Here is a 23,088-nt window from a genome sequence, read left to right as displayed (position 1 = left end):
TTCATGGGGTCGCAAAGAGTCGGACACGACTGAGCGACTGAACTGAACTGAACTGAACTTAGGTTTAAAGGGCGAAACTCTTCAAATACTTCAAAATCCAAAGGGAACAATGGAACTTGGTAGAAGCAACAGCCCATTTCTACTTGTCACATACTCCTAACAAAGGAGTTGCTGCCAGGGAAATCACTGGATCCGAGACACTGGAGCCAAGAGCTCCTTCTCCCATTCACCTCCTGCTCACACCTACACAGGGTCAAGGAGATAAGTATCCACTCTCAGATAGTTTATTAATAAAAGATTCTTAAGCTACCTGACCAAATGCTTTATTTCAAATTTCTTCTCTCACCAGAAAAGGCATATGAATTTTGATACCAATCTAAATAATTAAGGGTTTTTAACATTTTTTCCGGTCACATATAAAAGGTTCTTCATCCCTCTGGCAAAATAGTTACCCTCAGGGGAAAGAAAAACAATATTTATAGAAGAAAAAGGATAAATGATGATGTGATATTAAGATCTGCCACTGGTTCATTCAAAAGGCCACTGCTTCTTGTTCAAGTTACCACATGAATCTATACTACTAAGGAAGAAAAATTTCCATGGCTCAATGATGAGATAATGCCAGTAAGCAATTTATTAAAGAGTCTGTCATCCATCACTGGAAATTTGGAACAATAATGATGCATTGAAAATAAGTATTCATCCCAGGTTACTTTTCCTCCTCACAAATTCCTTCAGCTCCAATATCTCTTCAGTAAATTAATAGAATTTTGGTCTTAGTCTTTTTGGAAACAAGCCCAGGAAGGAGAAGGCACCAGCAGCAGCTGTCACAAACCCAATGGTACTTATTGCTCGGCTGGCCTATAAGGAAAAAGGAATCAAAAACACATCTTATTCTAAAAGCATCTTAGTGTCCTAAACCTCAGCTTTAGCTTGTTTCCTAAATCAGAGACTCATTTTAATGTACAATGGATGAACTTAAAGGTGAATGCAAAATTAAAATTTTGTACGAAGATGAAATAAATTTATAATTATGACAAAGATATAAATACACATAGGTTATTTTTATAGCCTCTGACAGTTTATAAACTTATTATGCCACAATTCCTAATAATCATCATGGTACACCTGGACAGTATAGCATTACTGTTTTATACTATTTGAGAAGTTAAAAGTGATTTGCCCAAGGGAGGCAGTAGCACCAGGGCATTTAGATATCGTTTAGTCCTGAATCATGTGTCCTCCCCCTATACATCCCCCGCTCCTAAGCACATACTCATTTGGCTGGGTCTATACCAAGGTGAATAGTGTGTGCATATATGTGTGTGCATTGGTCGAGGGAGTGTAGACAAGAAAGCAGAGTACTCACTCAAGAAGTCTATTAAAAAGATGACAGCATTTGGATGGACGTGTGTGTGCATGTGTGTGTGTGTTCCCTGACTTAAAGCTGTTAGGAAGATAATTCAGGAATGTGATCTGAGGTAAATACCATACACTCTTACTTGGTAGATACACTTTATATTCCAATAAACAAACTTCTAAGATAAGTCACTACTGTTAACTATTATGGCAAAAATTAATTTCTCATGTAGACAAACAAAAATAAATCACTCTCAAGTTCAATTGTCCATAAAGGAGTTCAGACATTTATAGCTTTAAGGGTATTAATCATCATCCTGATGAGGGAACTGATGAATATTCATGGTTGCATGGCACTCAACTAATATTACCTTCCATCTGCAAGGGTTTGAGTGCAATTTTATGACCCAAAGGTCACATTCAGATACTTCAGTGTCATCAGGTATTTGGAAAACAAGAGTTGTTTTCTAAGAGTTAAGAGTCAGGCTTTCAAATAAAGCTAAATATTTTTCCTAAACGACTCTGGGGACCAGCCCAAATGTGAAAAACCTGACCGAGGTAACACTGGAGCGTGCCCTCTGTCTAACCCATAGCCCTCCACCACTGAGCCTGCCACCCCCATATGCAACATAATGCTCCCTCCCTAACTGAGGCTTCCCTGTGGGGAACAGGCAGCAAGGGCTCTGGCTAGGAAAGCAGCACAAAGAGTATTCACTTCATTACACCACCCTGTGGTCTGTAGGGACATGGCCTATAATTGTAATCTCTGCTCTGCCACCATCCCTAGTTGCCAGGGAGAATGACATTGGCAAACAATGGAAAACTCCTATTTTAGTTTACAACTCTTAATTTTATGTATTTGGTTGGTTGGCTATTTTATTTGTAATTCTTAATTAGTTGCTACCTAAATTGTTTCCAAGCAGAATTCACTGTAGCAGAGAACTACCCATATAGGACACAGGGAGCAAAAATGGGGTGGGAGATACAAGATACCTGGCAGAATTCCAAAAGGGGGCAGAATCAATAATCAGACAGGGATCAAGGATTACAAACCAAGCCCAAACCTCATGCAATTCCAGGCAGATGCTGAGATCCCAAGGAGTCTGACACAGGAAAAGTGGCAGGCAGTGAAAAAACTGGAAGGTGTAATTGGTGTCTGTAAACAGAGGTGTCCAATGGCAGCAGGGGACAGCCCTGGGAAAACCTGCAGGATCCTGGGGGGAGGGGGACAGCTAGATGCAGTCCTAACTCACTGGATGTCTTTCAGCCACTAGAAACAGAACACGTGAGAGAAATCTCTACATCTAAGAGACCTGGGGAGAGGACAGACAACTCAGTCCTAAATCAAAATTCCCTGAGACTGCACAGGCAAGATAAAATTATAATAAACCACTTCCAGTGTGCAGTTCCCCAAATTCCAAACATTTATTTATTTCAAGTTGCATTCTAAATGGAAAAATCCCACATAATTTGGACAATCCCTTAGAGTTATGTGTAACAGGATCGATCTGCAAGATTAAAAATATCCCAGGATGTCTATGGTGAGCCAGCATGAACAAGAACTTTTTGTGACTCATTTAGAATTATCATATCACCAAATCCTATCCTACACACTTTGTCCTATACAGGGCTTTCAGGTGTGTGTGTGGGATGGGGGGCAGGCATGATTCTGAGGATCTATACATGCCAAGTGAAATGTTAGCTACAGCTGAAGCAGCTGGGTCCGGGTATCAGTGAAGCTGGGTCACAGACAACTACAGTGGTTATCAAAAATCTCTCTTCCCCCAAGACTCTAAGGCTACAGTGCTGCAATGAAGCACAGTCAGGTGTACTGCGTGTCAGCTCGCACAGGCACACTCAAGGGTGCTGCCATAGTGCACAAAGACAGGCGTATTTAGTAACTTGTTTAGACTCACAGTGAGAAATGTTGATTTTAGGAATTTATAAAAATAAAGACAAGCCACAGGCTGGAAGAAAACATTTGCAAAAGTCATATTTGATGAAGGACTGTTTTCCAAAATATGCTAAGAACTCTTAAAAATATGAAAACAAGTAAGCAACCCAATTAAAAATGGGCAAAAGAGTTTGAGACACATCACCAAATATGATATGCAGATAGCAAATAATATATGAAAAGATGGTCAACATCATACATATTTAAGGAATTGCAAGTTAAAACAGTGGTGATATCACTACGTACCTATCAGAATGGCTGACCTCCAAAACACGGACAATGCCAAATGCTAAAGAAGATGTGGAGCAACAGGAACTCTCATTCATTACCGGGAATTCAAAATAGTACAGCCACTATGGAAGCTAGCTTGGCAGTTGTTTTTTCTTTTAACAAAACTAAACATACTCTTACCATATGATCTGGTGATCATAATTCTTGGTGTTTATCCAAATGAGTCAAAAATTTACATCCACAAAAAAGCTGCACACAAATGTTTCTAGCAACTTTATTCATAATCACCACAACTTGGAAGCAATCAAGATATCCTTCAGTAGGTTAGTGGATAAATACACTGTAATGCGTCCAGAAAATGGAATATTATTCAGTGATAAACAGAAATGAGCAATCAAACCATCTAATGAAAAGACATGGAAGAATTTTAAGTGCATTTTGCTTTGTACGATTTCAACTATATGACATTCTGGGAAAGATAAAACACATGGCAGTAAAAAAAAAATATTAGTGATTATCAGAGGTTTATGTAGAGTGAGGAATGAATGACAGGCAGAGTATAGAGATTTTCAGGGCTGGGAAACTATCCTGTATGATATTGTAATGATGGATACATGTATTATATATTTGTCAAAACCCACAGAAGGTACAATGCAGAGTGAACCCTAACATTAACTATTCGAGGAGAGGAAAATTCTTTTCTTTACCCATCTTAAGTTCTCAGCTGAGGCTCTGTAATAAAAGACAAATTAACAAGAGGAAAATGAACAGCAGTTGATTAACATGCACGTCTCATACACTCATGGTAGAAATTCAGGGAAGAAGTAACTCAAAGACATGGCTTAGAATTCAGACTTATAGAGCATCTTCACCAAAGAAAAATAAATTTGTAGAGAAGTGAGGGAAAAGTGGTTCCTCTTCCAAGGGCGACAACCTGTGGGAAGGTAGGAAACTAATGGTATATAGAAGCCTGTGAGTAGTTTGTTAAGTAGATTCCTCTAGTGCCCTCTCCAGGCTGCTAAGGGTCTTACATTAAACACGGGTTGTCCCGGGTGATTACCTTTTGTCCTTCCTGGTAGAGTGGGGAGGCAGGATACCTTTGAAAGTTTCTGTCCTACTTTTAGAAAAATAGGGGGAGGGCAGCGAGCTTTATTTCCTTCTGCTCCTACTCAATTGCTTCTCAATTGCTCAAAATAATCCTTATGCCAAAGTAACATATTTGGGGTGGTATGCTCTGGTTTCCTTCAGTATGAACTCTGGTTGATAATGATGTATCAATGTTGGCTCATCTTATATAACAAATAATCCACAGTGCTATGGGATGCTAACAGTGGGGAAGGATATGTGTGTGTGTGTCGGGGTGGAGGGTACAGAATATGTGGGAATTCTGTATGTACTTCCAGCTCAGTGTTGCTGTGAAGTTAAAACTCTAAAAAGCAAAGTCCATTAATTTTTTTTAAAAATACAGAAAAGTACAAAGAAGAAAAGGATAGGGCCCACAATCCTTCCACCTTTCTAATCTTTTTATCATTTACCGTTTTTTGTTTAACTGGGAAATAGATGGGGAAACAGTGAGAGACTTTATTTTGGCGGGGGGGGGGGGGTGGCCTCCAAAATCACTGCAGATGGTAATTGCAGCCATGAAATTAAAAGACTCTTACTCCTTGGAAGGAAAGTTATGACCAACCTAGACAGCATATTCAAAAGCAGAGACATTACTTTGCCAACAAAGGTCCGTCTAGTCAAGGCTATGGTTTTTCCAGTAGTCACATATGGATGTGAGAGTTGGACTATAAAAAGGGCTGAGCAATGAAGAATTGATGCTTTTGAACTGTGGTGTTAGAGAAGACTCTTGAGAGTCCCTTGGACTGCAAAGAGATCCAACCAGTCCATCCTAAAGGAGATCAGTCCTGGGTGTTCTTTGGAAGGACTGATGTTGAAGCTGAAACTCCAATACTTTGGCCACCTGATGGGAAGAACTGACTCATTTGAAAAGATCCTGATGCTGGGAAAGATTGAGGGCAGGAGGAGAAGGGGACGACAGAGGATGAGATGGTTGGATGGTATCACCGACTCGATGGACATGGGTTTGGGTGAACTCCGGGAGTTGGTGATGGACAGGGAGGCCTAGCGTGCTGCAGTTCATGGGGTCGCAAAGAGTCAGACACGACTGAACGACTGAACTGAACTGAACTGAACTGGAAATACACAGCCATTTCCCAAGGAAACTGTTCTATGCTCAAGATCCTTGAGCCTTAAAGGGACCCCAGAAACAAATCTAACATTAGCTATTATTAGTACTAATACTATTATTGATAGTAATAACAAATAATTCAAATGCTGCAGTTTCTGTTAGATCAACAGAATATTACTAAAGCGTATCAACAAAGACCTTAAAATTGCTAAAATAAAAAGTAATATCGATGGAAGTATACCTTTTATTGGGATGAATAATATTTAATAGAACATGCTGCTGCTGCTAATAGAACATGCTAAGAGACTTTAAAAATCTCTTACAATCTATGAAACAACTTTGTTTGACAGATTAGGAAACTGATAAACATGTCCAAAGTTATCCAGGTTAGAAGTGGTGAAGATGGGGTTCTAGCTCAGATCAACAGAATTCCAAAGCTCAGATGTGTCTTTAAGGCTGTTACTACACCCATCAGAACCTGCTAGAGAAGAGTTCTTCTAGTTCTTGAAAAATAGTTACTTTTTCATGGGTCTTATTTGGGTATGAAAGGTGAAAAGAAGATAGACTACAAGTACGAGTCTAAGCAAAAAGAGACCTGTAATATCTTTTGATTTAGCCACATTTTTAAAAATTGCTGATTGAGTACTGTTGATAACTTTATCATTAACAACTTTACTTCCTAGCTATACGCTACTTTTCAATGCAAAAATGAGCAGATATTTATGTCTGTTATCTTCTATGTTTTGGCTCAGAAACAATTTATTGCTACATGTGTATAGTTCATTATAGTAATGTATTTCCTAGTAAAAATGAATTTCCAATTAAATTATTTCTTAATAAAAACAAATGTATCCTTTCATTATGTTCTATTTTCCATTCTTCCAAGCTTTCATGAGCAGAGTTATAATTTCAATCCTTAGAATAGACATTTATACAACAGATCCACCATTTCAAGATACTAGGAGCCTTTATATATTAATTTTAATAAATCTTTGGGTTAAAACATCAATGATGCAACTGAATTGCTGGGAAGGTAAGTAGGGAAAGGGCAACTGAATCAAGCTTGCTTTCAGTGAGGAATCTGCTACACTACTGAACAGTGGTGGTAAATACCAAAACTATAAGCTACTTTAAAAATAAAGTCAATTAATCCACTAAAAAATCATCCAAAAGCTCAATGAATCAAAAGTGAAAGTGAAGTCACTCAGTCGTGTCTAACTCTTTGCGACCCCATGGATTGTAACCTACTAGGCTCCTCTGTCCATGGGATTTTCCAGGCAAGAATACTGGAGTGGGTTGCCATTTCCTTCTCCAGGAGATCTTCCCAACCCAGGGATTGAACCTGGGTCTCCCTCATTGTAGGCAGATGCTTTAGCGTTGGATCCACTTAAAAGCACAACATTTCTTTGAAATTAGTGTTGCAAGGAAATTGAAGACATCCACAAATCCATGGTATCAGTTAGCCTCTTTCAGTTAATGGAAAAGAATCTCAGTACTACCATCTATGTTTTTGGCAAAGGAACTCGCACTCAAAAAAGTCAACATTCTTTTCAATATATATAGTTACTGATTTAACTGCTGTATGGTATGGTAATGAAAAAAAAAAAATACTGAAGGACGGGGGCATTAAGACAGACAGAAAGACATGGTCTTGACTCTGCTTCAAGTCCCTTCTAGCCCCAGATTCATGACACAAAATGTTCTCATCTGTTTGGTCATGAACTTTCTGAGTGACCTTGGGTAATTCAATTCCCTTCTTTGTCCTTCAGTGTTCTCATATATTCTTGTTCTTTTCCATTTGTTTGAGGTCTGAAAACTTGATCAAGACTGGGTAGTTATTATCTTCCCAACGTAAGAAATTTTTATTTCTCCTAAAGAAAACTCACCTGCTCTGAAACTCCTTCTCCGTATCGAAGCAAAGTCACAAAATGCTCACAGTTGTTGACAAGTATGTCATATTCCACCTCTTGCCCAATAACAAACTCTGACCGTTGGATAACTTCTTCAACAGGGAGAGGGGGGTATGTATCATCATATTTATTGTTTATTCTGTATGTGTCTTTTCCAACAACATCCTTCAAAAGCTGCATCTTCACCAGGGCCTTTCTGCTGAATAGAGACTTGGCACTTGTAAACGATGGGGAAATGCCATCCTCTATAAGGAGAATTCTGGTTAGCAAAACACAACAATCCAGCCCAGTGAACTCCAATGCCATCCTAAGTTATCCTCAAACCAGAAACCACTTAATCTTACTAACCATCAACACTCATTCTCTAATTTACCAATAACACTTATTCAATACTCTAAGACTGAGAATATAAGAAAACTTTTTGAAAATTTCTATCTCCCCATTGGGCTTCCCTGGTGGCTCAGCAGTAAAGAATCTGCCTGTCAATGCAGGAGACATAAGAGATGAGGGCTCGATCCCTGGGTTGGGAAGATCCCCTGGAGCAGGCCATGGCAACCCACTCCAGTATTCTTGCCTGGGAAATGCCATGGACAGAGGAGTCTGGTGGGCTACAGTCCATGGGGTTGCAAAAGAGTCGGACACGACTGAGCGACTAAACAACAACATATAGAACAAACTGGGTGTGAAAAATCTACTCATTCTTGAGGTGTAAGTTCTCTATCAATTAGTATTATTATTAGGGATCTTGGCATATGTTTCTAACATAGTACAGAGAAGATCACTGCCCCCTTTTTCTATAAAGCCCCTGTTTTTTGGTATCAGAACCTTTCTAAATTAGTATGCTTGGGCTTAGCAGCAGAGTGTTAAGATTGATGCCCTCCTCTTACAACTAAGCTGCACTTCTTACAGCTACCTCTCTGCTTTTACACTTATTCTTTTAATCAGGCTTTACTTTGAAATCTGCTGGGGACCCTAAGCATTTGACAGGGTCAGTTGGGATCAGCTGGGGCCCTGTCTTTGTTTTGCTAGTTCCTTTAGCCAAGAAACTAAGTCCTAAAACTAAGCCTAATGCAGTAGGCACTATCCACTCTATGTGGTCCTTTGCTGTGCTCCACCCACCTGTCACAACGCCCTGTGCCCCACCACTCCATCTTACTGCCTCTATTGGTAAGCATTTGCCTGCTGTTAAGTCGCTTCAGTTGTGTCCAACTCTGTGCGACTCCATAGACGGCAGCCCACCAGGCTCCCCCGTCCCTGGGATTCTCCAGGCAAGAACACTGGAGTGGGTTGCCATTTCCTTCTTCAATGCAGGAAAGTGAAAAGTGAAAGTGAAGTCGCTCAGTTGTGTCTGACTCCTAGCGACCCCATGGACTACAGCCTACCAGGCTCCTCCGTCCATGGGATTTTCCAGGCAAGAGTACTGGAGTGGGTTGCCATTGCCTTCTCCCAAGCATTTACCTAAACAGCCCCAAATCTCTGTATCATGACTTGCCATGGTTATTATCTGAGATTGGAAAAGTGATTCCTTAGTATTCAGCTTTAAAGCCAGGCCCTAGGCCCTCTCTATCTGCCCAAGATTGCTATGCTTGGCCATTGTTGAAGTAAACCATGAGATGAAAGGCTGCTATATAACCAGTGTTTAGACACTTTTCCTTTCAGTAATGACTAAAAGCAAACTTTTTTTCCTACTCCTCTTTTTTTTCACTCCTTTGAACTCCTTTTCATTGGAGTAGCATTTTCAATACCTTACATATTCCAAATTCTTACACAGTACAAGTTCATAGAACACATATATCCTAGTTAGAATTACTCATCAACTAGTTTGAAGCAATCAATTTACTGATGACAAAATCAAAGCGTGGAGAGAGAAACTGGCTTGCGGAACATCACACAAGTAGTTAACAGAAACAGGAATTTAATTTCAGTCAAAGCTCAGTGCTTGAACCATATCAGTATGGAGCTTAAGATGTGAAAAAAAGGAAACAGCGCAAAAGCCTCATATTGTTTTCTAAATGTGAAAGCTGCAGAGATAATATAAAGAATTCCTTAGTATTAATCACTAGACTCTACAGAATGAATAGCTCTGTATTGTAAATGCCATTTTATTTGCCATTTCCATTTCCAGTATTCTAGAACAAGTGGCAAATAGCTCAAAATCTCGCAAAAATCACTTCATTAAAAGTTCTCAGAAGCTCTCAAGATAGTAAAACTTCAGCCTGTAAACACTTCTTTTTAAAGGTATCTTGAGGGAAAAAATATTCTAGGCTCTTTGTTATTTGCATACATTTTTCTTAATAGCTTGTACTCATTTCTAAACATGTAGAAAATACAGAAAAATACAGCATAAACACTAAATATAAATTACCTGCTATCCTGCCAGAAATAACTATCATTATTAATGTATTTATACTGTCTTTATCACTTGCAAATATACATGTATGTGTTTACATTGACATGTATGTGTATATATGTGATTTCTTTGCAGACTCGATACCATATTACACATTGCATTTTTAATCTGTAATTTGCCAATAGTTATCATACCAGATCATCTTTCATGCAATTAAAGATATCTAGAAATTACTTTCAGCTGTTAAAGTGGCCACTGTTTTAGTCTGCTTAGCACTTCATCCTACCACTACTTCTTTCTTTCTAGAAAAGACTCTGTCTAAGCCAGTCATACTGTCCCATTCCTGGACATAGTGATGGTTCCGTAACGGACAGGGGACCCACACCAGACAATCAAGAGTCATTCTCCATGATTTTTCTAACTTTAGCAGACAAGGAGTATCTCTCTCCTGTGGGTCACCAGCCTACAAGGATGTGAGCCTAAGGATGCCTAGGGTCATCAGTTCAGCTTCTTAGACATAGCCTGGGAAAATAAATAAAATATATACAAAAAGAATGCAGATATGGGACAAAGAGTTTTGATAGTGTTTAAACTTCTAGATCCAGGTATCCCTGAGACCAGCCTCATCTCTTCCCTTCCTGTAGTTTACTTCACTGAAGCAATGAATTTGCCTTTTTTCTAAACTAATTTGATTTGTTACTTGCAACTAAAAAGTTCTACCAAACACAAAATCTTAATATCTGAGGCTAAATCATAATTCATTTAACCGTTATCTTTTTAATCTTATTAATCCATTGTCCAACTTTTTTTTACCCACCATAAAAAATCAATAGTTACTTTTTTCCCATTGTCCTTTTTTTAAACCATTATAAATGAGACAGCAGTGAACACTCTAATACACAAATCCTAAATAAGTTCTCTAAAAATATTTCCCAAGAATAGATTCATAGAGGTAAAATTACAGGATCAGAGCATGGAAACTCTTTTAAGACTCTTAACGTGCATGCCTGCCAAGTCACTTCAGTCATGTCCAACTCTTTGTGATCCCATGGACTGTAGCCCACCAGGCTCCTCTGTCCATGGAGTTCTCCAGGCAAGAAGACTGGAGTGGGTGGCCATGCTCTCCTCCATGGGATATTCCCGACCCAGGGATCAAACCCATGTCTCCTGCAGTTCCTGCATTGTAGGCAGATTCTTTACCACCCAGCCACCAGGGAAGCTCAAGACTCTTGACACATCTTGCTAAATTGTTTTGGGGAATGATTTTATCAATTTGTATTTCTATCAACAATATCCTGTGTTCATTTCATTATACCTTTATCAACACTGATTTTCATTTTTTAAAATTCTGCTAATGTGAGAGGCATAAAATCTATCATTTTATAATTCCTAGATGACTTAAAAGCTGAATGCTTTAAAAATGGGTATTGGAGACTTTCATCTTCTACAAACTGTTCACAATCTTTTATCCGTTTGTTTGTTGGGATTTGAGTATTCACTGTTCCCTCAGAGGAAGAAACTCTTGCCCCAAATATCATGTGCTGGGTTTCCTCACCTCTTTCAAGTTTTCTCAAATGTTACTTTCTCATGAGATTTTCCCGACCAGCTAATTTCAAACTGTAGCAACTACAACTCCCCAGAACTTCCTGTCCTGCTTCTATGATTTATTTTCTCCGTATCACTTATCTCTAATCTAACATTGCTTTCTGTATTCTGTACATACTCCCTCTCTCAGGCTGTCTCCTCTCTCTCTGTCTCTCTCTCTCTCTGTCCACTAGAATGTAGGGATTGACTTATGTATCCCTAGCATTTGAATAATATTTGGCACATAACAAGAAAAATCTATAAATAGATGTAAAGTGATTGAAATAATCTATTTGTATTATATATAAAGACACTGACTCTTGTCACATTTGTGGCAAATATCTTCCCCAGTTGATTCAGTTCAGTTCAGTTCAGTCGCTCAGTTATGTCCAACTCTTTGCAACCCCATGAACTGCAGCACATCAGGCCTCCCTGTCCATCACCAACTCCTGGAGTTAACCCAAACACGTGTCCATCAAGTCAATGATGCCATCCAACTATCTCATCCTCTGTTGTCCCCTTCTCCTCCTGCCTTCAATCTTCCCCAGCATCAGGGTCTTTTCAAATGAGTCAGTTCTTTGCATCAGGTGGCCAAAGTACTGGAGTTTCAGCTTCAACATCAGTCCTTCCAATGAACACCCAAGACTGATCTCCTTTAGGATGGACTGGTTGGATCTCCTTGCAGTCCAAGGGACTCTCAAGAGTCTTCTCCAACACCACAGTTCAAAAGCATCAATTCTTCGGTGCTCAGCTTTCTTTATAGTCCAACTCTCACATCCATACATGACTACTGGAAAAACCATAGCCTTGACTAGACAGTTCTTTGTTGACAAAGTAATGTCTCTGCTTTTTAATATGCTGTCTAGGTTGGTCATAACTTTCCTTCCAAGGAGTAAGCATTTTTAATTTCATGGCTGCAATCACCATCTGCAGTGATTTTGGAGCCCAAAAAAATACAGTCAGCCACTGTTTCCACATCTATTTGCCATGAAGTGATGACATCGGATGCCATGATCTTAGTTTTCTGAATGCTGAGCTTTAGGCCAACTTTTTCACTTTCCTCTTTCACTTTCATCAAGAGGCTCTTTAGTTTCTCTTCACTTTCTGCCATAAGGGTGGTATCATCTGCATATCTGGGGTTATTGATATTTCTCCTGGCAATCTTGATTCCAGCTTGTGCTTCCTCCAGCCCAGCATTTCTCATGATGTACTCTGCATATAAACAGGGTGACAATACACAGCCTTTCCATACTCCTTTTCCTATTTGGAACCAGTCTGTTGTTCATTTACTTTTTGTGTGTTTTTTTTTTTTTTAATCCATAAGTTTAAAATCCTAATGTTACTTGGCTTTTGTGATTTCTTCAATGCCACTTTAGCCTTAGAATTGTTCATTGTTGTCCAGTCGCTAACTCGTGTCCAACTTTTTGGGACCCCATCGACTACAGCATACCAGCCTTCCCTGTCCTTCACTATCTTCCAGCATTTCATATGATGTACTCTGCATATAAGTTAAATAAGCAGGGTGACAATATACAACCTTGATGTACTCCTTTCCCAATTCTGAACCAGTCCATTGTTCCATGTCCAGTTCGGACTACTGCTTCTTGACTTATACAACATACAGGCTTCTCAGGAGACAGGTAAGGTGGTCTAGTATTACCATTTCTTTAAGAATTTTCCAGTTTGTTGTGGTCCACACAGTCAAAGGCTCTAGTGTAGTCAGTGAAGCAGAAGTAGATGTTTTTCTGGAATTCCCTTGCTTTCTCTATGATCCAATGGATGTTGGCATCTGTACATCTGGAAGTTCTACGTTCACTTACTGCTGAAGCCTAGCTTGAAGGATTTTGAGCATAATCTTGCTAGCATGTGAAATTAGTGAATTGTATGGTAGTTTGAACACTCTTGGGCATTGCCCTTCTTTGGGATTGGAATGAAAACTTAATTTTTCCAGTCCTGCGGCCATTGCTGAGCTTTCCAAATTTGCCCGCATACTGAGTGCAGCATTTTCACAGCATCATCTTTTAGGATTTGAGAAAGCTCAGCTGGAATTCTATCACCTCCACTAGCTTTTTTCGTAGTAATGCTTCCTAAGGCCTACTTGACTTCACACCCCAGGATGTCTTAGAATAGCCTTCCAAAAACCTAGATCGGCTGGATTTACCTAGTTTCTACATTGTATTTCTGGCTTATTTTATGATTTTGTTCATGATTACTTCTTGTAGTAAGAAAGCTAAAAAACTCCCAGGAACTTCAGAAAGCAAAACTTACCTAGAGGTGCTATGTTGATAACATACCCATCACCCAAGTACAGTGCCCAATGTTGATAACAAGGACGAAACACTTCAATCAAATCCCCTGGCTGAGGATTGCCAGGATAGCTCAAACTAAAGCAATCATTAAATGCCATCTGCAATGACAGACACCAAGATCTAGCTGATGTGACTTGCCAAAAGAAAATCAGTTCAAGGCTTCTATAGAAACATAACAATACAGACTTTATTGGGATTGCATCCCTTATTAAATATTTAGACTCACACCACTGTCCTTTGAATGATTCCAACACAGAATTATGTGTGCACAAACAGGCAAGTGGAGAAAGAATCTGTCTGCTATTGCTTAATTTTCTACAGCAATGCTTCTCATACTGATTAACCCCAGGGCTCCTTTGTTATAAGCACTTCATAATTCTCTCTTTAAATCCAGAAATTCATGGATAATGTAATTTACCTATGCACAAGATTTCAAAAATTAATATGATACCCTATTTGGAATAGAAAGGGGAAGTAAATTTGTAATAATACTTGTTTTACTGTGTAAATGCTCAGTTCATGAATACCCAAAAATATAATAAAGCACTTATAATAAAATGCATCAGGGTTTAGAAGTAGAAGATCAGAGTCTTTCAGCCTTTCATATAGCAACATAGTAAAATCAAAAAGAAGAGGTTTGTAGACACTAACATTCTGTGCAAAAAAAAAAAGCAAAAACCTTTCATTGCAAAACTTACTCTGTGTTTTAAGCAGACACAAGTTCCAGGCTCAGAAGAGTGTCCAGTCTGATATCCAGGCATACTGTAAGACACAGGACCTTTCTTCCTTGTGCGGAACTGTGCTGTGCAGACTTAGGCACACTTGCCTCCTCCTGAAACCATATACAATTCCCCGTGTCACTGTCCTTTGAAGTAAAAGTCTTTTGCTTTATCTGAGTCTCCCAGACCTCCCCTGAGTCTCAAGAGGCTGACTCAAGAGTTAATGATTAGGTGTATAGCATAAACCAAGCACTTCCCTCGTGGCTCAGATGGTAAAGTGTCTGCCTACAATGCAGGAGACCCAGGTTCAATTCCTGGGTCGGGAAGATCTCCTGGAGAAGGAAATGACAACCCACTCCAGTGTTCTTGCCCGGAAAATCCCATGGTCAGAGGAGCCTGTAGCCTATAGGCTCCTCCGTCTATGGGGTCGCAAAGAGTCAGACACAACTGAGTGACTTCACTTTCACTGTTCACGGCATAAACCAACACAACACTGTAAGGCAACTATTCTCCAACTAAAACTAAATTTAAAATAAGTAAAGAAGTAGTGGGCACATAACAAGTAGTATATATGTCTCAACTGTCTCAATTAAACAGCTAATCTTTGGGATATTCCCCACAAATATTTTTTTGTTATAATTTCTATTCAAAAAAAGAGTTAATGAATTTAAAAGAAGAGTTAATGATTAGGAAATGTGAAAAGGTAGAAAAAAGCTGTTGAGTGGGGAAACTGGTAACAATTTAGACTATAAACCAGCCACATGGTAGAGTCACCAAACTCCTAGTTCCCTGAAAGATAAAGATCTCACATTTCTAAATTGTTTTTACAGGTGAAAACTACTGACCTCAAGCATATAGACCCCCAAATGGTTGAAATCACAAGATTAATCATCTTTGAAACTTCACATTGGATACTATCCAATATAAGAACTGAGCATAAGCTGATCACACAGCCTGTGGCCCCTCTCTCACCTTGCCTTTAAACACCCTTCTCTGAAAGCCATCTTTTCAGCATGAACTGCCCATTCTTCTTGCTTGGCACCATGCAATGAATGCTATACTTTCCTTCACCACAACCCAGTCTCAGGAGATTGACTTTGCTGCATGTCAAGCAAGAGGACCCAAACCCAGGTTCAGCAACATACCCACTAAATATCAGTAAATGCTCCTTGTTACTGTGACAACCACAAACACCCTCCAGATTTCCACCACTCCTCAACTGCCCTGCTTACTGTCTAATTCTTCATTTTTGAATCCAAAACAAGTGCAAAGTAGCTGAGGCAGAAAGGAGACAATTTTGAAATTTGGGAAGTTCATCATATTAATGTGTATGTCTGAAAATTCTCAGTTTGGTGATTTTTTTCCTTTGAAGAGAGTATTTTTAAGAAAGAACATATAAGTCTCTGATGGGTGATTTTTATGGAACATTACATTTCCTATGTATAGCACTGAAGCAGAATGACTCAGTAAAAGGAAGTTATGTACATTCACTGATAATCAAAAAGGGATTTTATGCTATATCCATGTTGAACATCTAATTGACAACAGAGTATTCCTCGGCATCTCTCACTGTAATGTAGATACTCATTTACAAAATAAACCCCAGTGCCAGAAAGGGAAACTTCCAAATCATCTAAATTATAATTATAATAGCATAGGCAAAGGACTTGGGAATACAGACTATTATTTCCCTGGCATGCTAAAAGTCTTTTTTTACAACAATTAATATTGGGAGGGTGTTTTCTCAAGTATTTGTATGCCATCTGTTGAAAAGTTCAATCATCACCCTGTCACAGAAATGAGGCCAAATGCAAGCTGTCCATCTGTTGAAAAACAACTATTAAAACAACTTTATGGAAACCGTTAAGTCTAACCACCCTCTCAAATATGTTTGAGTCTTATTAAAATGGCAGTTCAAAATTTGGCCACATGGGCACTAAAAGGAAAAATAGATACTATACTATGATATAAACAAACACATTTCCCATGAATAGGAAGCAGCAAGCACACACAGCTGCCTGTTAGCATTCAGAGACCTAGCCAAGCTTACAGTAATAACCACCATTTGAACAGAAAGTACTTTGTAGTATAACATGTTTTTTTTTCAAGTGCACTATCTCAATTAACCCTAATTAATTTTTTAAAAAATCTACCATGATTTGAGTTTATTATGTTATTATCCCATTTTACAGCTAAAATGATAGTAGCAAATGCCAATTTCTGAAAAATACTCACTGAAATCCTTGAATTATAAAACATGGAGGGAAAAAAATAACTGGCTTACATGTGAGAGATATGATTTCTTGCTTCAGGTCTTCTCCATGACTTCTGTCACTTTGAGACTTATATGCAAAATATAAAACTATAAAACATAAAGAAGAAAAACAGGAGGAAATCCTCAGGCTCCAGGGTAAACAAAGATTTCTTAGACTTGATACCAGAAGTGTGCATATGTGTGCTCAGTCATGTCCAACTCTTTGCGACTCCATGGACTGCAGCCCGTCACGCTCCTCTGTCCATGGGATTTCCCAGGCAGGAACACTGGAGAGGGTTGCCACTTCCTTCTCCAGGGAATCTTCTCGATCCAGAGACCGAGTCAGAGTCTCTTGTATCTCCTGCATTGGCAGGTGGATTCTTTAGCACTGCTCTACCTGGGAAACTGATACCAAAAGTACTATCCATAAAAGGGAAAACTGACAAATTTGATGTCCTCAAAATGTCAAACTTTTGCAACACAAAAGATCCTGCTAAAATGACAAAAAAGATAAGCTATGGAGCAGAAGAATATTTTTGAAAACCACATATCCAAGAAAGGACCAATATCAAGAACATAAAAAGAACACTCAAAACTTAACAGTTGAAAAGACTACAGTTAGAATCTGAGCAAAAGACACAATGACACATTTTGTCAAAGAAGAGACACAGATGTCAAGCAAGCCATGTTACATCATTAGCAATTAGGGAAATTTGGATTAAAACCACGATAGCACTACTTACCTATCACAATAGCTAAAATAAAAAAACTGTGACCAGAGAAAATTCTGGCAGGGATGTAGAGTTACTGAATCATTCATGCAGTGCTGGTGAAAATATAAAATGTTGCAGTCACTCAAAGCAGTCTAGAAATCCCTTTAAAAATGTAACTCATAACTACCATGTGTGCCTGCATAAGTTGCTTCAGTCATGTCCGATTCTTTGCAACCCCATGGACTGTAGCCTGCCAGGCTCCTCTGTCCATGGGATTCTCCAGGTAAGAATACTAGAGTGGGTTGCCAAGTCCTCCCCCAGGGGATCTTCCCCACCCAGGGATGGGACCCATGTCTCCTGCATTGCAGGCAGATTCTTAGGAAGCCCTTATAACTACCATATGATCCAGCACTTGCACTCCTACATATTTATTCCAGAGATTGAAGACATGAGACTTATATTGACTCAAAAACCTGTATAAAACCTATACAAAAACCTATTATAGCATAATAGCCCCAAACTGGTACATCCCAGATGATCTTCCATGGGTGAACAATAAACAATTTGTGGCACATCCACAGCATGGAACATTACTAAGAAATAAAAAGGAACAAACTGCTGACGAATGCAACAGCATAACCAGGATGAATCTCCAGAGAACTGTGCTGAGTGAAAAAAGCCAGACACAACATTATATATATAATTCCATCTATATACAACATCCTTGACATGACCAATTTACAAAAACAGAGAATGAATAGTGGTTGCCAGGGGTTAATGAAGTGGTAAAAAGGAAGTGGGTGTGGCTATAAAAAGGCAACATATGAGAGAAGTTAGAGGTGGTGGAATACTCTGCCTCTCCACGTGGTCCATGTCAATAACCTGTTTGTGATACTGCAGTGTGGTTTTGCAAGAAGTTGCCACTGGGAAAAAGCAGGCAATGGTACAAGGGATCTCTCTGCATTATTTCTTACAACTGCATGTGAATCTACAGTTAGCTCAAAATAAAAATCTTTAACAGAAAAAGAAAATTCACTGTATTTTTTCCCACTGAGAAGAGGATCAATATGTGGAAATTATACTGAGACAGCTTTTAGCTGTATATGAGGAAAATTCTTCTTACATTGAAGGTGATCTAACAATGAAACGGAGGACCTTGTACAGATAGCAGTCCCTATCACTGAAAATCCTTAAATACAGTCACAGTCAATAAAAAGAAGATTTCCATGGGAGGTGGGGAAGATGGTGGTAGGGAAAAGAGGCCTTCCAAGTTCTCTTTGATCTCCAGTGTTCATCTCATTCTATTTCCCAGTAACTGTGCAATCCTCAAACCAACCCCACAAAGTAGATATAATCATTTCCCCCGTTTTAAAGATGAGGAACCTGACATTTACCACAGTTCAGGGACTCATACAAAGTCACAGAGTGGGAAAGGGCAGAACCCACATCTGGACTTAGATTAGCCGACGCCTAGGTCAGGCTCTTCTTCATCCCAAACTGCTTGTCCCCATGTGAGCTGTATCTCCTCCCTAACTGACCTTTGAGATCGGGTGACATTTGTGACCTGATGATTACCATCACCTTTTTACAGATGAGGAAACAAGAGACTCATATGATTTAAGTATCAGAACTAAAGTCACACAGATAGTGACAGAACTATAATTCAGTTCCAAGTCTCTTCGTTTTCCAGACTGCATGCTCCTTCCTTACATCACTGATTAACATCATTGACCAAAGGAACTGCTACAAAACAAAACTTCATCTTTCCCCTCTCCTCAAATATCCATCAGATAAAGAGGCTGCAAAAGCATACAGAATGTGTATTTCATAAAACAACATAGGAGGGTTTTAAACATTCATACATGGAACCAGTGAGTCATCGGAAGTGGAGCCTTAGGGAACCCCTGCTCTTCTGCAGGGGAGGTGTCAAGATGAGAATATTCTAGATGCATTTAGAAGGTTCCCAGACTCATATCTTAGAGAAATGTCTAAAACCTGTCTGCTTGAATAATTTTATTTTCATGGCCATCCACCCATTTCATTCAAGCCCAAGTATGTCATGTCGTGCTTCTGAAAGACAATAATTCAGAACCAATTAAAGATACATTTTTAAGTCCTCTGCTGAAAGCTGTGCGTGTCACCTTTAAGGTAAAAATACTTCATTTTAACAGTTCATCTGCACAGAATTGTTTGACTAGTTTATAATAAAGAGTGACAAGAAAGTAAGTCTGTAATCTTTATGCAAGAAATTTCCTTTTTCAACTGCCAAAACAAGCTGCCCTGTTTATAGCTCCCTGTAGGTCCCTGGGGCTACATCAAAAGAAATAACAGGCCCCTGCACAGAGAGGGACTGGCTGATTAACTGCTGCTCATGTCCATGGAGCCACCTGTGCTACAAGAATACTAACAGCACTTTTTCACAAACTACTCCCAAGGACGCTATCGGCAGTCGGAAACATGATCACGGCCTATCCTTATATAAGTCCAAAAGTCTCCCAATTCAATTTGGACCCTTTCCCACTCCAGCAGCACATTTCATCCATAGCCCTGCCACATTGAGATGGTTCCACAAATCTCCCTGTTCCCAGATTGGCTACTTCACAAACTCTCAGAGCTGCAAGGATCCTTGGTCCAACATCCTCTCCCTACAGCTGAGGGTTCCACGTCCCAGTATGATGAATCTTCCTCAGCCACTGCCCAGTCATTCCTTGCCTGGAACCCCTCCATGGATCCTCATGTTGAGTCTGCATCGCACCCCGTCTGTAATCCTGGACTCCTTATTCATCCCTATGTTCTAAGCAAACCAGACCATTATTCCTCACTTTCACCTGGAGTTACGTTGCTAATAATGAAATTTCTACTTGGCATTTGCTGATCATTTCCAAATGACCCACTCTTAAAGGTCCAGATCAGATACCATCTCCTCCACAGGGTCTTCCTCCACTCAGCCAGAACTGACTATGAGCTTTCAAATTACCACTGCTCCTTTCTCTAACACCCACTATGTTTCCTACACCTGCATCACTTATTGGTGTCTAGGGAATTTTCTGCTCCATGCAGAGGGCCGGTTCCTGTTTATCTCTACACCTTCAGTTTCCTGCAGAGCTTATCTGGCTCAAATAACTGCTCAGAATGTTTAATAAATGAAGGAATGAGGATTCCAAGCTCGGGGAGAAGAGAATGGCTGGGCTTTTCCAGCACATAAATTACATTAACAGTTCTGAATGTCAAAGTGATATCACCATTGGTTGTTCCAAAGCCTAACAGAGCATAATAATAAAGGTTTATATTGTAACTCATTTCCATGAGGATCTGATGCCGGAAAAGACTGAAGGCAGGAGGACAAGGGGACAACAGAGGATGAGATGGTCTGATGGCATCACCAATTCAATGGACATGAGTTTGAGCAAGCTCTGGGAGATGGTGAAGGACAGGGAAGCCTGGCATACATGGGGTTGCAAAGAGTCTGAGCGACTGAACAACAGCAGCAACAGTGATAAAGAACTCGCCTGCCAATGCAGGGTACATAAAGTGATGCGGGTTCCATCCCTGGGTCGGGAAGATCCCCTGGAGGGCATGGCAACCCATTCCAGTGTTCTTGCCTGGAGAATCCCTTGGACAGAGGAGCCTGGCAGGATACAGTCCATAGTGTCGCAGAGTCGGATACAACTGAAGCGACTTACCACCCCCCTGCGCACCCCACGACCACCACCACCACCCTCACCTCACACACACACACAAGGGATAGAGGCTTTGGTAAGCAAGACCAGGTCCAGTCCCTGTTTTGCCATTTGATAGCTGTGTGATTTGGGAAAGCGAGTCTCTCTTTCCCTGTGGCCTCTTTAAAAAAAAAAAAAAAAAAAAGATGTGGGTGAAATTACATGCTCTCCGCTGGTTCTTGGGGCTCTCGTCTGACAGTAGGTTCAGCAAGGCTGTCTGGGGGCCTAGCAGGCTTCCCTCCCCATCCCTAGGACACCTCACTCTGACGCCGGCTTGGTGTCCCCTCCAGTGGCAGCGGCGAGGGTCCTGAGGTCCCGCCGGCCTCACCGCTGCTGCCCCTCCCGCTAACGGCCCGGGCTCCACTCCACCTGGGGGGAGGTCAAGGCGGCAGTGGCCGTCTACCGGTAACCAGGGCGGCCTCCAGCGCCAACTCCACCCTGCCGCGCGGAGACTTCCCGGCGCCCCGACGCTGCCGCGCACGCACGCTCGCCGCTCCTGCCGCCCGCCCAGCCGGCCGGCCCCGCGCAGCCGCCGGAGTACCCTCCGCTCGCTCGCCCCCGACTCCGCACACGTCTCTATCCCCCAACGCCGCACTCCTGGGAGCCCACGGAACACCTGCCCTCCGCCCGCACAGGCACACACACAAACCCTACAGCCGAGGCGCAGCCCCAGCGCGGGAACTAACCAAGGAACCGCGCCCCGCCACTGCGACGTCCTGGCTGGTCAAGGCACGGAGGTTGTACAGTTAACTTGTCTTGTTGAGCCCAGAAATGTTATAAGCATGAATACACACTGCATCCGTTCGAAGTGCGCCCCCCGCCCCCCAGCTCTATACAGACCCTCGGAGTCAGTAGAAAGGGTCCTGGTCCCTGTGCCCCAAGAAAGCACCTCAGTCTAAGCTGGGGGTGGGGGGAGGGTAATGGGGAAAGGGGTGGGGAAGGAAGCAGTGACCTTAAAAAACCTTCCTCCTTCCCACCACACATGGTGTATTCTGTGAGCCCGATCCTGCGCCCAGGACTGTGGGGACACGCATGGACCCCCCACCCACTTTGGCCTCCTCCCTGTCGCCACCCTGCAGCCCAGGATCAACTTCAGAAGTGGGCAGAGTGGGGAACGGAGGAAGGAAGGGTGCACAGGTCCCCGTTTCTTCCAGTGAGAAATTTACCTGGCTCCAGATGCGGCCTTCCTTGAAGAAGAGGCTCTAGGAGGCAGCCAACTCCCCTCCCCCACATCCCCGCCCCGCCCCTGACAAGGGTCTGCTTCTATTTAGAGGAGTAGAGCAGGTCTTTTATTCAGTGTGACCTGGGTGCATGTGACAGGGCAGCACCTATCTGACTCTCTTTCAGGCCATAGGCCAACAGAGGCCTCCAGGAATAAAGCCATGAGAGTTTAAAAATAAAGGTGGGCGTGAAGAGTATCCATTTTCTCCTTGCTAAAAAAGGGAGGCCAGGAAAACAAACCAGCTAAGTAAGGAAGGCCCACAGACTGCTAAGTGAACCTTCTGGAGCACAGCACAAGGACTTGCCTTCAAACAAGTCGTCCTAACCTAGATTTTTACTCTGATATAAGTGGACTCTCAGCTAAAAGAAAGGATTTTTTCCCTACTGATTCAAAGGCTGAACTAGCTCTCTAATTTTATGTTGTTTTGTCCCAGTGGAATAAGAACTACCTAAACATGCAGCCGCCTTTATAAAGGAACCAGGTTCTGTGGTGAAGGTTAAGGGTGAATCTGCAGGTTTTGACATCGAGGTCTGGCTTTGACATCTTTGGAAATTAATCAGTAGACATTGA

At 41.0% G+C, this 23,088-nt stretch overlaps 1 protein-coding gene across 30 annotated transcripts; it reads right to left on the bottom strand.

The window, feature by feature from the left end:
* Positions 1–611: 611 nt before the first annotated feature.
* Positions 612–22,791, bottom strand: PLAAT1 (phospholipase A and acyltransferase 1). Of its 30 annotated transcripts, none has more exons than XM_086319957.1 (6): positions 22,463–22,791; positions 16,895–17,269; positions 14,590–14,723; positions 13,851–13,989; positions 7,625–7,893; positions 612–861 (listed from the first exon to the last, which is right to left on the bottom strand). In XM_086319957.1, exons 3-6 carry the CDS (start codon positions 14,650–14,652, stop codon positions 760–762), a joined length of 573 nt encoding a protein of 190 aa, XP_086176083.1. In that variant the 5' UTR covers positions 14,653–14,723; positions 16,895–17,269; positions 22,463–22,791; the 3' UTR covers positions 612–759. The 30 variants fall into 30 exon arrangements, with proteins under 30 accessions (XP_086176083.1, XP_086176065.1, XP_086176091.1 ...); XM_086319939.1 differs by having other exon boundaries at positions 16,895–16,972; positions 22,463–22,673; XM_086319965.1 differs by lacking the exon at positions 22,463–22,791 and adding an exon at positions 21,983–22,226 and having other exon boundaries at positions 16,895–16,972.
* Positions 22,792–23,088: the final 297 nt, after the last annotated feature.

The sequence above is a fragment of the Bos grunniens genome, chromosome 1, assembly GCF_055505025.1.
Source record: "Bos grunniens cultivar Pamir isolate PY7600 chromosome 1, Bosgru_T2T1.0, whole genome shotgun sequence".
NCBI classification, from domain to species: Eukaryota; Metazoa; Chordata; class Mammalia; order Artiodactyla; family Bovidae; genus Bos; species Bos grunniens.
This window is presented reverse-complemented; position numbering and strand designations above follow the sequence as displayed.